General features: G+C 36.2%; 1 protein-coding gene across 2 annotated transcripts in view; it reads right to left on the bottom strand.

The window, feature by feature from the left end:
• MACROD2 (mono-ADP ribosylhydrolase 2) overlaps nt 1-13,172 on the bottom strand; it is a 1,922,332-nt gene that overhangs the window by 491,764 nt on the left and 1,417,396 nt on the right. For both annotated transcript variants that reach the window (XM_063444038.1, XM_063444039.1), the window contains exon 7: nt 8,048-8,078. In XM_063444038.1, the coding sequence (XP_063300108.1) occupies nt 8,048-8,078 (31 nt within the window). The remainder of the gene's footprint in view (nt 1-8,047; nt 8,079-13,172) is intronic.

Here is a 13,172-nt window from a genome sequence, read left to right as displayed (position 1 = left end):
TGTATCTACTGTAAGTGGAAGCAGACACTATTTTATCATTGTGCTGTCAGTTTGGGAATTAGCATTCACAAACATAGCTGCTGATTCCTTACGAATGCCTGTGAGCAGGATTTTTAAAGGGATACTATAGACATTAAACAACATCAGCTTAATTAAGCAGTTTTAGTGTATAACTCATTTATGCAGTTTAGCTTCTCAATTCTCTGTCATTTAGTAGATAAAGCCACACCTCCCCTGGCAGTAACACACATTCTGCATGAAAAAAAATGGTTTGATTTTCAATCAGACAGTAACTTACTTTAGACATGTTTATCCCCTGCTCTGTAAATTGAACTAATCAACACCTCCACAGTTTAGTAAGCTATTATCAGAGCTGAAAATAAAAAGTCAAAATTATACAGACTATGCCATAAAGGAAGTTTAAACATTTGTCACTGCTACTTAACACCAGCACTAATTTAGTAGTTTTTGTTAAAGGGGCACTTTATTTTAAGGTTTATGCCACAATTTTCAAACCGATCTGAATTTTTGAAGCTGATTTAACAATTTTCGTCAAAAATTCTTTGGAGCCCAAACATAATTAAAATAGAACATCCTGATTTGGAAGTGCCGAAAATGTTTGACGTTTACAAATCTAATGTTCTATTATGCATTATTTATCCTTGTATCTAAGTTATTAAACATTGGTGTACTCTTTAAATACTCGTAGGTCTTAAAGAGCTGCTATATTATTCACTTATTTAAATATTATTATTACTTATGTACTATCTGATTTATTACCTTTGCTTCTAATAGGTAGTGATTTGTTTTAACTCAGGTAGACTTCACCTGGACACGATTTAAGTTTAGTTCACCACGGATACAGAGCATTTTAAGAGAACTCTAAAGTTCTACATCACTTAAAATTCTCTGTATCCATGGTGAGAATAATTTGTTTCTTTTTTTAAAATTTAAAACGTGTCAATAGTCATTGCAGATGCGTGTCGCTGATGCTATGGTTACTGTTATATAAATTATAAGGGTAATACATGGAATAAGATAACTTACACTAGCACAGATTAAATAGGTCAAACAGGTGCGTAAATACTTTGCATTTATAATAGAGTTCTAGCACATTTAAACTCAACCGCAATGAGTATTTACAAGTAAGGTTTCAAAAGTATATAAAATACAAGTACCGTATATACTCGAGTATAAGCCGACCCGAATATAAGCCGAGGCCCCTAATTTTACCCAAAAAAACTGAGAAAACTTATTGACTCGAGTATAAGACTAGGGTGGGAAATGCAGCAGCTGCTGGTAAATTTCTAAATAAAATTAGATCCTAAAAAAATTATATTAATTGAATATTTATTTACAGTGTGTGTATATAATGAATGCAGTGTGTATGAGTATGCAGTGTGTATGAGAATGCAGTGTGTGTGTATGAGAATGCAATGTGTGTATGAGAATGCAGTGTGTGTATGAGAATGCAGTGTGTGTATATGAGTGCAGTGTGTATATGAGTGCAGTGTGTGTGTATGAGAATGCTGTGTGTATGTATGAGAATGCTGTGTGTATGAGTGCAGTGTGTGTGTATGAGTGCAGTGTGTGTGTATGAATGCAGTGTGTGTGTATGAATGCTGTGTGTGTGTATGAGTGCAGTGTGTGTGTATGAATGCAGTGTGTGTGTATGAATGCTGTGTGTGTGTATGAATGCTGTGTGTATGAGTGCAGTGTGTGTGTATGAATGCAGTGTGTGTATGTGTGTGTGTAATGCAGAGTGTGATGCAGAGCCTTGGTGGGGGGTGGGCATTTTTATTTTTTAATTATTATTTTAATATGTTTTTTGTTTCATTACATTTTTTTATTATTATTATTATTTTTTTATTTTAATATTTTTTATTTTATTATTTTTATTTTATTATTTTTTTATTTAGATTTTTTTATTATTATTAATATATATACATTTTTTCGTCCCCCCTCCCTGCTTGCTAGCTGGCCAGGGAGGGGGGCTCTCCTTCCCTGGTGGTCCAGTGGATGGGCACTGTGTAGGAGGGGGCTGTGGGGGCTGCAGAGAGAGTTTACTTACCTTTCCTGCAGCTCCTGTCAGCTCTCTCCTCCTCCGCCGGTCCGTTCAGCACCTCGGTCAGCTCCCAGTGTAAATCTCGCGACCGGCGGAGGAGGAGAGAACTGACAGGAGCTGCAGGAAAGGTAAGTAAACTCTCTCTGCAACCCCCACAGCCCCCATTGTCTGTATTATGGCAATGCAAATTGCCATAATACAGACTCTGACTCGAGTATAAGCCGAGTTGGGGTTTTTCAGCACAAAAAATGTGCTGAAAAACTCGGCTTATACTCGAGTATATACGGTATATAAGAATATAAAAAGGTGTTGGAAGCAATTTATAAATATATATATATATATATATATATATATATATATATATATATATATATTGATACGTACAGTAAGTCTTGCATATTTGTAGCACAGGGTTCATAAGATACGATGCAGAGCATACATTTTGTGTTATTTAAAGGGACACCAAGTCTGATGAATTGTGTAAGACAAACTTTAAATGTTTCTCCTAGAAACAGGAAGCCATAGAGATAGATGCTTGGAATGGACGAAATGGAATATGAGCATACTCTTGCAGAATCCTTCTCTATTTTCTTAAGGTGTTGGGACCATACCTGCTTGTTTTAGCACTGTAGGTACATGTATTCTCTGCATTCTTTGACTACCTTTGCATTTATGTTTATACAGGGTTGCTTTAAGAACTCATTAGTTAAAATAAATTTAATTGTTTGAATATATAATCCACATTAGTATATTTAAAAAAAATAAAAAGTAATTCTGTTGACATTAACTTTTTGTACTTTTTCCAATAGACAACTGGGCAATGTTTAAAATAATAATTTAATTACATTTAAAACAATAAAAGGTTACTTCAAGTATCATGACCTCTTTACCGATTTACCTGTCTGAATGAGCAGAGCTTTACAAAAAGCACTGCACTAATACGAGTTTAACCCATCTGCTGCCTGCAATATTATTGGAGCATCTATAGTCAGCCCAGGACTATCTCCCGGTGCCGCTCTTGTAAATCCCTCAATCCAGCCTTGCTGACATCCATCCCCCTCCAGCAATGGGAAGTAACATCATCATCGGAAGAGGATCGGGCTTCATGGAGAACTTGGCCTCAGTGATGGAACAGAATTTTTAGCTAGACAGATAACGACCTTAACAAGCGCACACAACACTCGAAGCACCAGGCAAGACTTTTACTGCTACACTCTATACATCACAGACACGCACTGAGACCCAGGGTGTTCTTCTCCCTTCATGGGAATAAAAGCGGCAGACTACTAGCCCGGATGTTGGCTAAGCAAAAAAAGGTCACATATACTGACTGTATCAGAGACAAAAGCGACACTCTGCACCGACTATCCACCAAGATTCAGGAAGCAATACACTCCAATTACTCTGACCTCTACTCCCTTCCACAACCACAGACGGAAGTGATTAAAAAAATGACTGCAATTCTCCATAGGTACATATCTTACATCACATGCACTACCATCCCTAGATAGGGAAACTGCAGAACAGTTGGATGAACCAATTACCTTAGAGCAACTGAACACAGCAATAAAAATCGTCACCATTATACCGAAAGAGGACAAAGACAGAAAGCACTGTGGGAACTATAGGCCCATATCACTTATTACAGAAATAAAATTATTTTTACTGGAGCAATTTGGTGTACTCAAGCTCTATTATAGGTGAAAATTTAGAGCTATTTAGGCATATATTTATGTACAATTTCAATAGAGCAGCTTCCACACTTCTACAGGTGTTCCCTTCACCAGATATAAAGTATTGTAGTAAAATGTATAAGAAGTGGAGCGATATGAAGTGAATAAGCCCCTATCACCAAACAGAGATAAATTTAAATTTATACTTAGACTTTGCTGGATAGGATTCAAATTTCAAATGCAACATGCAAAAAAAAAAAAGATCAACAAGAGATCATAGCACAGATCTGTATGGACTGATATAAATTCATATACGTATGTATAATATAAAAATTAACAATTTATTGTATACAATTCATAAAACAGCTAAAATGTAGCTAAATAGCAGTAAAAACAAATTCCTGCTTACTGGAAATGATGGTGAGCATAACGGTATATATTCCCGTTTGCTCACAGCAAGACTGTCCCACACTGGGTGATGTCTCCTGAATCACACGAGTTGAATGGAGCTCCTGTTGTTAAAGTCGGGTCGGCAGGCGAGTGTAAGCTCGTTCTCTACTTCCGTGTTCCCGGCTCGTATTTTGGCTCCGCCTCCTCTTTTGCGTGATTACACGTAATCACGCAAAAGAGGAGGCGGAGCCAAAATACGAGCCGGGAACACGGAAGTAGAGAACGAGCTTACACTCGCCTGCCGACCCGACTTTAACAACAGGAGCTCCATTCAACTCGTGTGATTCAGGAGACATCACCCAGTGTGGGACAGTCTTGCTGTGAGCAAACGGGAATATATACCGTTATGCTCACCATCATTTCCAGTAAGCAGGAATTTGTTTTTACTGCTATTTAGCTACATTTTAGCTGTTTTATGAATTGTATACAATAAATTGTTAATTTTTATATTATACATACGTATATGAATTTATATCAGTCCATACAGATCTGTGCTATGATCTCTTGTTGATCTTTTTTTTTTTGCATGTTGCATTTGAAATTTGAATCCTATCCAGCAAAGTCTAAGTATAAATTTAAATTTATCTCTGTTTGGTGATAGGGGCTTATTCACTTCATATCGCTCCACTTCTTATACATTTTACTACCATATCACTTATTAATTGTGACCTCAAATTGTTGGCAAAGCTTCTTGCCACAAGACTGCAAACTCATAAAACCTTGCTGGTTCATCTGGACCAGGTGGGGTTTGTGATGGGGCATGAGGCGAGAGATAACACTATGCGAGCCCTGACGCTGAAGCACGAGAAAAAGGACAGGCACTGAACCCTACTCTTGCTATCTACAGACAAAGAGAAGGCCTTCAATAGGGTCTGCTGGGAATATCTATTCCGGATATTAGCTCACTTGGAGCTGGGACCCAACAAGAGAAATTGGAATGGAGTGCTATATACACAGCCCACCACACATGTTGTGGTAAGCGGGGCCCTGACAACAGAATTTTCCAACCAAACTTGTCAATTCTTTATCCCCCTTGCTCATTGTCTATGCCCTCCGGAACTTTTCTGACCACTATCAGACTCTCAGACAAGATCAAGACATAACAGGGGTCGTTCCTCTCTTCTTTATTACGAACCCAGAAGTGTCCCTCCCCAATATTTTGAAGGCCTTCAAGGTGTTCAGAGCAATTTTCAATTTAAAGATGAATTTCTACAAATCATTTATCTTAAACGTGAGTGTGCCTGGGTGCTGCTGAATGAATTCAGGGGGTTGTAGTGGGCAAATACATCACTCTCCTTCCATGGTTGCCCAACAAAGTAGGAGAGAGGAAGTGGATCTGAAGCCATCATCCCTACTACCAGCAGCGCATCTGATGTTCTAGCCTCCACACCTGCACCATCTAACACCCAGGGTAGTGCCATTACTATTGCACCCGCACCCCCCACTTCACAAGGTTTTGCCCCTGCACACTTCATTCCCACTGCTATTAAGAAAGGCATTCTGAATGGCAAGGATGTCCGCCTAGTCTCTATCCTCATTGCTTCGTAGGACGTCCTGGAAAATAGAGCCTTTAATTACGAAGACATCTCTGTGGTCCTCAAAACCGGGGATCCTCATCTCAATAAAAAACTATTCATCCTCTAATTCATTCTCGGTTTTGGCTTATACAGAGATGTTGTTTGCTCTGTATACCCCCAGAGACGGGAAGAGTTTGACCTCTATTTACACAAGGTGGTGGACCTGGGGCACAAATAGGGGGGTTTCGCCTTCTATGACTATCACAGGTCGGTGTCATCTAAAGCAGCAGCAGCTCCGGCTCAGATCAACACCCATATTGATTGGAGTCAGTTGGACATAGAGCTGTTCTGCAGAGATTTTGCCGGCCTGAGACCCATCTTGTGCGGTATGTTCCTCCACCACTCACTCCTCCAACTTGTGTCCCTGCGAAGCAGAGCTATCCCCTTCCCATCCCCACACTACCCCCTCCATCAGTCAGGACAAGGGCCAAAGAGATAAGCTAGGCAAAAATGTGGATGTCCCGAAAAAAAAATCTATTTTTGAAAAGATTATTTGGCCAAACTAAATTGTCATGCCCTGAATAAGCCTATCAAGAACACATTATCTTACAAATGCATTTGAGGACAGGTTAGTTGCACTTTAACAAGGCAAGGGATTCAGGTCCAGGATAGGTTCCAAGCAAAAAAAAATTCAACACAATTTCTGTGATAAACCAAAGTTACTGTAGTTGTGTGCTGTTAATATGCCATTAATGTCACTAAACCATTACCAGTAGAATTAGTGAACCGTACATAAATTACTGCCATCGGTTTCATGCACCGCTCACAACTTGAAACAGGCAGGTAGCCTTTTATAATCACACTAAATTATTTTTATTAGGTCAATTCCACATTTCACTCATTAATACATGCATAACCTTTTATGTCCGTACTGTGTTCATAACAGTGAGGGAAGAAATGGCTTCTATAAAAATAAATGAAGGAATATTTTAATATCATTAGTTTATTAATTTTCTATTGAAATAAAAGTAATCTGTATGTAGGGAAATTGTTACAGTGTTTCTCTTTGATACATAAAAAATATGGTAATAATACTTATAATTATCAGACCACTTCAGCTAACACTGTTTTGTTCTTTAAATACAATGCATTTGTTCACGATAGTAATGCTTTTATGATTGTTCCCATTTTATAAAAGTCCAATGTATGTTATAGAATAAATTGATGTATCTCCTTCAATGACTCAGGCCAAGGAATGTCAAAAATGTAACAAAAGTTTTTTTTAAAAATAGATAAATAAAATAACACAGGTAACTGAAGTAAAACTTAAAAATGGCAAGTTCTGAATGACATTCAGGAAGTTTTCTTTCACAAAGGACAAAAGAAAATGAACAATCAATCAATAGAAAAAGTTTCACAGACACCATAAAAGCTAAATAATCATGTTTCCGTTGGTAATTACTTATTTTTTTTCCCAGTAACCAATTCACCACCAAGCTATTTTTGTTTAAAAATGTAACAAAATATGTATCTCTAGTATGATATTACCAGATAGCTTGTTCGCGGCGAACATATGCGATGGTCGGTCCGCCCCCTATTCGTCATCATTGAGTAAACTTTGACCCTGTACCTCACAGTCAGCAGACACATTCAAGCCAATCAGCAGCAGACCCTCCCTCCCAGGCCCTCCCACCTCCATGATGAATAGGGGGCGGACCGACCATCGCATATGTTCACCCACCGCGTTCGCCACGAACAAGCTATGTTCCCGGCGAACAGTTCGGGACATCACTATACTTTAATTATGTAATGAGTTGATGGTAATTTTTGTAACTTTCATTTTATTTTTTATTCTGCATCTAACTGAAATCTCCACTTTTTGTGTAGATTTTAAGTGAACGACAAGGAAAGCAAAAAATGGTAGCAAAATAAGGAGATATATTGAGGAACAATTCAAAGGGCAAATCATAGCCACATTAAATAACATGAGGATAAATAAATAATACAATAAGTGGCCAATGACAATCACAGGGTTTATTCATTAATTTTACATCATGGCCATACAGTATGAATGTATGTTTATTTTATTCATAGAATGAAGGGGATTACATTAAAACGTATAGTTTAAATGGTCTGACTTATTGTTAAGGGAACTTTAAAATCGGGGGGCGGGAGGAGAGCTGAGCACTGTTTACTACAAAACTTTTCTAGTGTGCCCCACAGTTGAAATTGTAATTGAAAGCTTTGATATTTTGTTAAGTCTAAGAAGAAAAAAAATTAGAAATAAGATCTGTATTAAAAAAATATACATGTGTTAAAGGAAATAAAAAGTTGTCACTTACCATAAATTCCAGTTGATATGCAGGGAAAAGCCTGAAAAAGATGAATGCATTTAGTGCAGGACTTGCATTTATGGTCACTAGTAAAGGCATTATCAAATCATAGAATCTACTGGTCTCGGTGTAATAAGCTTTCCAAATGATTAAATACTGTTAGAAACACACTCCAAATTATTTATTTACCAAAATTCATATAGATTTTAATGGAAACTTCTGTAGATAAAGCACTTTGAAGTTTGTATAACAATAATAAATCCTGAGGAAAGCTTATTAAATCGAGGATTATTTCTGGAATCAGACAATGACCTTAATTTAATATTTTTCAAATGTTGTATTATTCATGTATAAACTTTCAAACGTATTTTTGAAAATGTTAAAATATCAATAGATATAGCATAAAATGATATCAATATACAAAAAAAATCTAAATATTAAAACAATTTCAAAATCTTAAATTAAATAATTTTGAAATCATATTAAAAATATTAAATTGAAGTCAATATAAGTAGGAAACAAGCTCTATCTGTCAACATCGTTTGAGTTTAAATGATAGATTAGAATTGGTTTTATTAAAACTCACAGCATATAGAGTAACATTCTAGGCATGTGGACAACAGCATTGTTTCAATGGAACTTGTTGGTTGAACAAGAAAAAGCATATCATAGTATTGCCGTTAGCAGCACAATTGGAAGTTCTTCCATTTAAATCTACAGATGTGTTTCAATACTGTGTGTAAGTGAGTGTCTGCTAAAATTTAGCACACATGCATGACATTAACTCAGTGCTCATGCATTTGACATCAACTGGTCTCCTAACTCTCCCACTTTGGTGAGACAGTCCCTATTTTAGGGTTCTGTCCCACTGTCCTGATTTTAGTCCCAGGTCCCATTCAGGGAAACGAGGGAACTGTCCCCAAGCATCACATAGTGGGAGCGCATCATAGGAGGAGATCCTCTGTGATCCTCTGCATGGTTTTCTGCTTGTAAGTCCAGCCTGGGGGTCAGTCAGCTTTAGTGACGTCTTGCGTGCAACTCCATATTATCTTCTTGGTTTCCAATTAGGAACCAGAGTGCACATGCATGACCTCACTATAGTGTTCGAAGAGAGGATTTCCACTTGACTTGAATAAGAGCTTGTTGATTAACTGAAAAAGTATGATAATAGTTTCCAATCTCTGGGAAAATAACAAGGATTGTAGATATTTCTAATACTCTCATTACAATGAAAGCCTATATTCACCACGACCACAAAATGTCAAGGTATCGGTCCCCACTTTACACATTTTCAAATCTCATCCAATGGAACCACAAAATTATCTTCAGAGTTCGGAGAACATATAGAATCCTAGATTTCACTGGGGTTTGCAGGATCCATAGTCTCGCAACACCTGGTGGTGATTTGTTGGAATGTGGAGAACTTTTGTAGTCATGATGTTGTTGTGTTAGCCCAGTAATGTAGATGCAAATGTTTTTACTTTTCTCTCCAATAAAGAAGGTATTACAAAAATGACAATACTTTATTATTTTGCAAGAATTGTGTGATTTTTATATACAATAAATAAATTAAATAAATAAATAAACTCGCTCTCTACTCTAAAAAAAACAGAGGGAGATGTGAACTCAGACACCCCAAAACTGATATGCCAGCAAGCCAAGAACTGTTTAATCTAACATTGGAAACTAAACTGTCAGCACACACGGAGATAAGTATATTTTATTACCCTTTAGTCAGTTAGCTCATTGGTGAGGTTAGCAAAAAGCCATCGGAACATTCCCTCTATGCTTTCTATTTTCTTAGCTCCTATCTATGTAAACACATCCAGTGCAGATAAAGACCATATGAATGGGTTGCAAGATTAGCCATTGCTGTATAATTTTACAAACGAATGCCGTTCTGGTTATACATAACCCTTATGATCTTAAACATAAGTATAAAATAAATCACCACAACCCCTGTACCTCACTGTCTTTTTACTTTGTATACCAAATATTCTATGCAAGATCAGCAGAGAACCTTCTTATGGATACCATTAAACCTAATCACTGGCTTTTGATGATTTGAAATATACAAAAAGATGAAAGCTACATTTAATTTGAATACTATTAATATTACATGAGATGTTTGTCCTTGCATTTAGAAATTTTAAACAGACCATTTAAGTGTGGGCAAATTTCTAAAAGCATTTCATTAGACATGTTTTGCAAGATTTCATACTTAATTTCTATATGCTGGGTCCATCACATGTTCCCACCTCTTATCCTTGATCATGGCTTTATTTCCCTTGGTCTACCTATGATAAAAGTGTATATTGTTTTCATTTAATATTAATCATAATATTATTATAAGGAGGAAAATGCTTACATCTAAATAGGACATTTTCCAAAAAAGCAGTTTTCTCAAACTATTATGAAAGTACTCTAGTGATCCAGAACATTTAGGGATTAACCAACGCTCAACTGTAGTGGACATAACAAGAACCATTTATATTTCCATTGCATTTTGTTTGTGATTGAGATCTTTTTTTCTTTTCTTTTTTTTTAATAGTTCCATTACATATTATCGATTTCTATTTGGTGTTTTGGTGGATAAAATGTAGTGATTTTCATGCAAAGAGACTGTCCCTGCAATTTCTTAATTATAAAAACTGCCTTTACTGTAAAACAAAACAGTGTTTACATTTATTTTTAAGGACACCTCTAGTGGCACTTTATATCTGATTATTCTATCTTTGTAGGACCGACGATGTTCGGCATCTTCACACTCTACACGAAGATGTGAAATAGTCTCCATAAAGATGCATTCAGATAATGCATCTTCATGAGGAGATACTGATGGAGCATAATGCTGCTTTCCAAACTTCTCTTTAGATAAGTGGTGACTTGGCTGAGATTGTCAGTAATGATGATGTCCAGTACATTGTAGGATTAAAAATCTCCTTTATTTTAACTTTTACAGGGGACCCTAGATCTAAGTAGATACAGAGTACCTCTAATGTTAGAAATACATGTTGGCATGTCTAACTTCATAGTGCTCATGTAATGCTAAGGGGAGGTACCTTCTCTAGATAAATCGCTTGGGATGTTTTTTTTTTTAACAATCTTAAATCTTTTGGAAAGCTTATTACATCGAGGCTTATTTCTGGAATCAGGCAATGGCCTTAATTTAATATTTAATATTTGTGGATAAGATTTTCAAATGTTTTATTATTCATATATAAACTTTCAAACCCATTTTGTCAAAATATTAAAATATCAATACATATATCATATATAAAATAATATCATATCAATAAAATAATATCTCCCTCCCTCCCTCCCTGACTTTACGTATGGTATGATTGAAGTTTTCTTTATTGTTTGGGAGGAGAAGAGAAGGCTGCCATTTTCCGGACATTTCCTGGTGGAGACATGTGTTCCTTTACAAGTTATAATGATGAAGAAGAGGGGGCTGTCATTTTCCGGACATTTCCTGGTGGAGACATGTGTTCCTTTACAAGTTATAATGATGAAGAAGAGGGGGCTGTCATTTTCAGGACATTTGCAGATGTTTAAATTGTGGAATGGAGTCCTGGTGAAGGAATGTGTTCCTCTCCAACAGGGGTAGGCAACCTTGTGGTAGTACTGTGCCAAAACCAGATCTTGAAGTCCCTTGGCGTGCGGGCCTCATTTTTTTAAATTGAGGTGTGCACATTGCCGTATTGTGCTTTTGTTATATATGGGTGCTGCAGTTGCTTTGTAATGTTGTGTTCATGTGCAGGTGGGCTGTTATATTGTTTATGTCCATGAGCAGTTTGTTTGCTGCAATGCTTACATTTATGGATTGTCCCTCACCACTTGTAATCACCGTTTGGTTTGTCCTAGCAGATATCTGAAGTCCTGCTTCAACTCCTGATAGGCCAGAGCAAAGGCACCTCGAGTACCATGCATGGCACACGTGCCATAGGTTGCTGACCCATGATCTATAAGCTTGTCATCCGTCCTGAAGTATAGGAAAGTGAAGGCTTTGTGGACTAAATTTAATTTCGCAAGTGAAATGAAATTAAAAAACATGTATTTTTAATTTCAGCAGTGAAGGGTTTTTTTAACATCCAAATTTTATTTGTTAGGTATCTATAAATCATTATACATGGCAAATTAAGGTAGGTTTGGTACATATATACATATATATGTATATATATATATATATATATATATATATATATATATATATTTTATTTTATTTTGCGAAATATTGTTTTGCCGCAATTTGCTATCCCACAGGTTTCGGAAAAATACAGGAACACTTTGCAGTATGTGTTTGTGCACCTTTCATAATCTTTCAATTCCAACCTATTTCAGTATGGCCACTAAGTGCGAACCTTTATACCTATCCTGAGTTTAGAGCATGTTAATGCTTTTATTATTTAGATTCAGTAGGAGTGAGTAAGTAGAAGATTAAATGTGGCTAAAGAACAGCAATTTCATTTTTTCTTTACAGAAATATATAATTTTAGCACAGCACCCTATGTTCCGCCGAGTGGATTATTAAGTATTCTAAAAAGTTAGCCAAGCAAAACTTTGAAATATCTCTAATAAAATATATATTAAAAAAGAAAAAGCTAATTATACATCAAACACACTGTGACTTCACTGGTTGTTTAATGACTGGTTGTTTAATGAAACACGAACGATTTTGTGCATTTTGAATAAACTGGCATACCATGTATAAATATATTTTATTTACCTTCTTACAAGTTGGTTTGTAAATGTATTTAATGTATACTTATTAAAAAGTAGAGGATAAAAATGAAAAGGAAACATAGAATAATGCTGACTTTTTTTTACTATATTTTAATCTCAGATTGCCAACTATAACGGATGTAAAATGTAGATATGTTAAAAAAACAAACCAAAACCAAAACAAACAAAACCGCACATTTGTCCTAGAACCTCTTGCCCATCTGTACTGGATCTTTTAAAATCTTCCTAGTAGGTTTGAAGGTTTTATATCATCTCATTCTGCATAGGCAATAAGTGGCCTGCTTTGCATTAAAATGTACAAAGAAAAAGCCAACTAATACAAACTTGAAACGAAAGAGGCACTATTGTTGTTTTGTTTTTTGTTTTCTCTTGGTCTGCCCATTGTATC

Source organism: Pelobates fuscus, chromosome 2 (assembly GCF_036172605.1).
Source record: "Pelobates fuscus isolate aPelFus1 chromosome 2, aPelFus1.pri, whole genome shotgun sequence".
NCBI lineage: Eukaryota > Metazoa > Chordata > Amphibia > Anura > Pelobatidae > Pelobates > Pelobates fuscus.
This window is presented reverse-complemented; position numbering and strand designations above follow the sequence as displayed.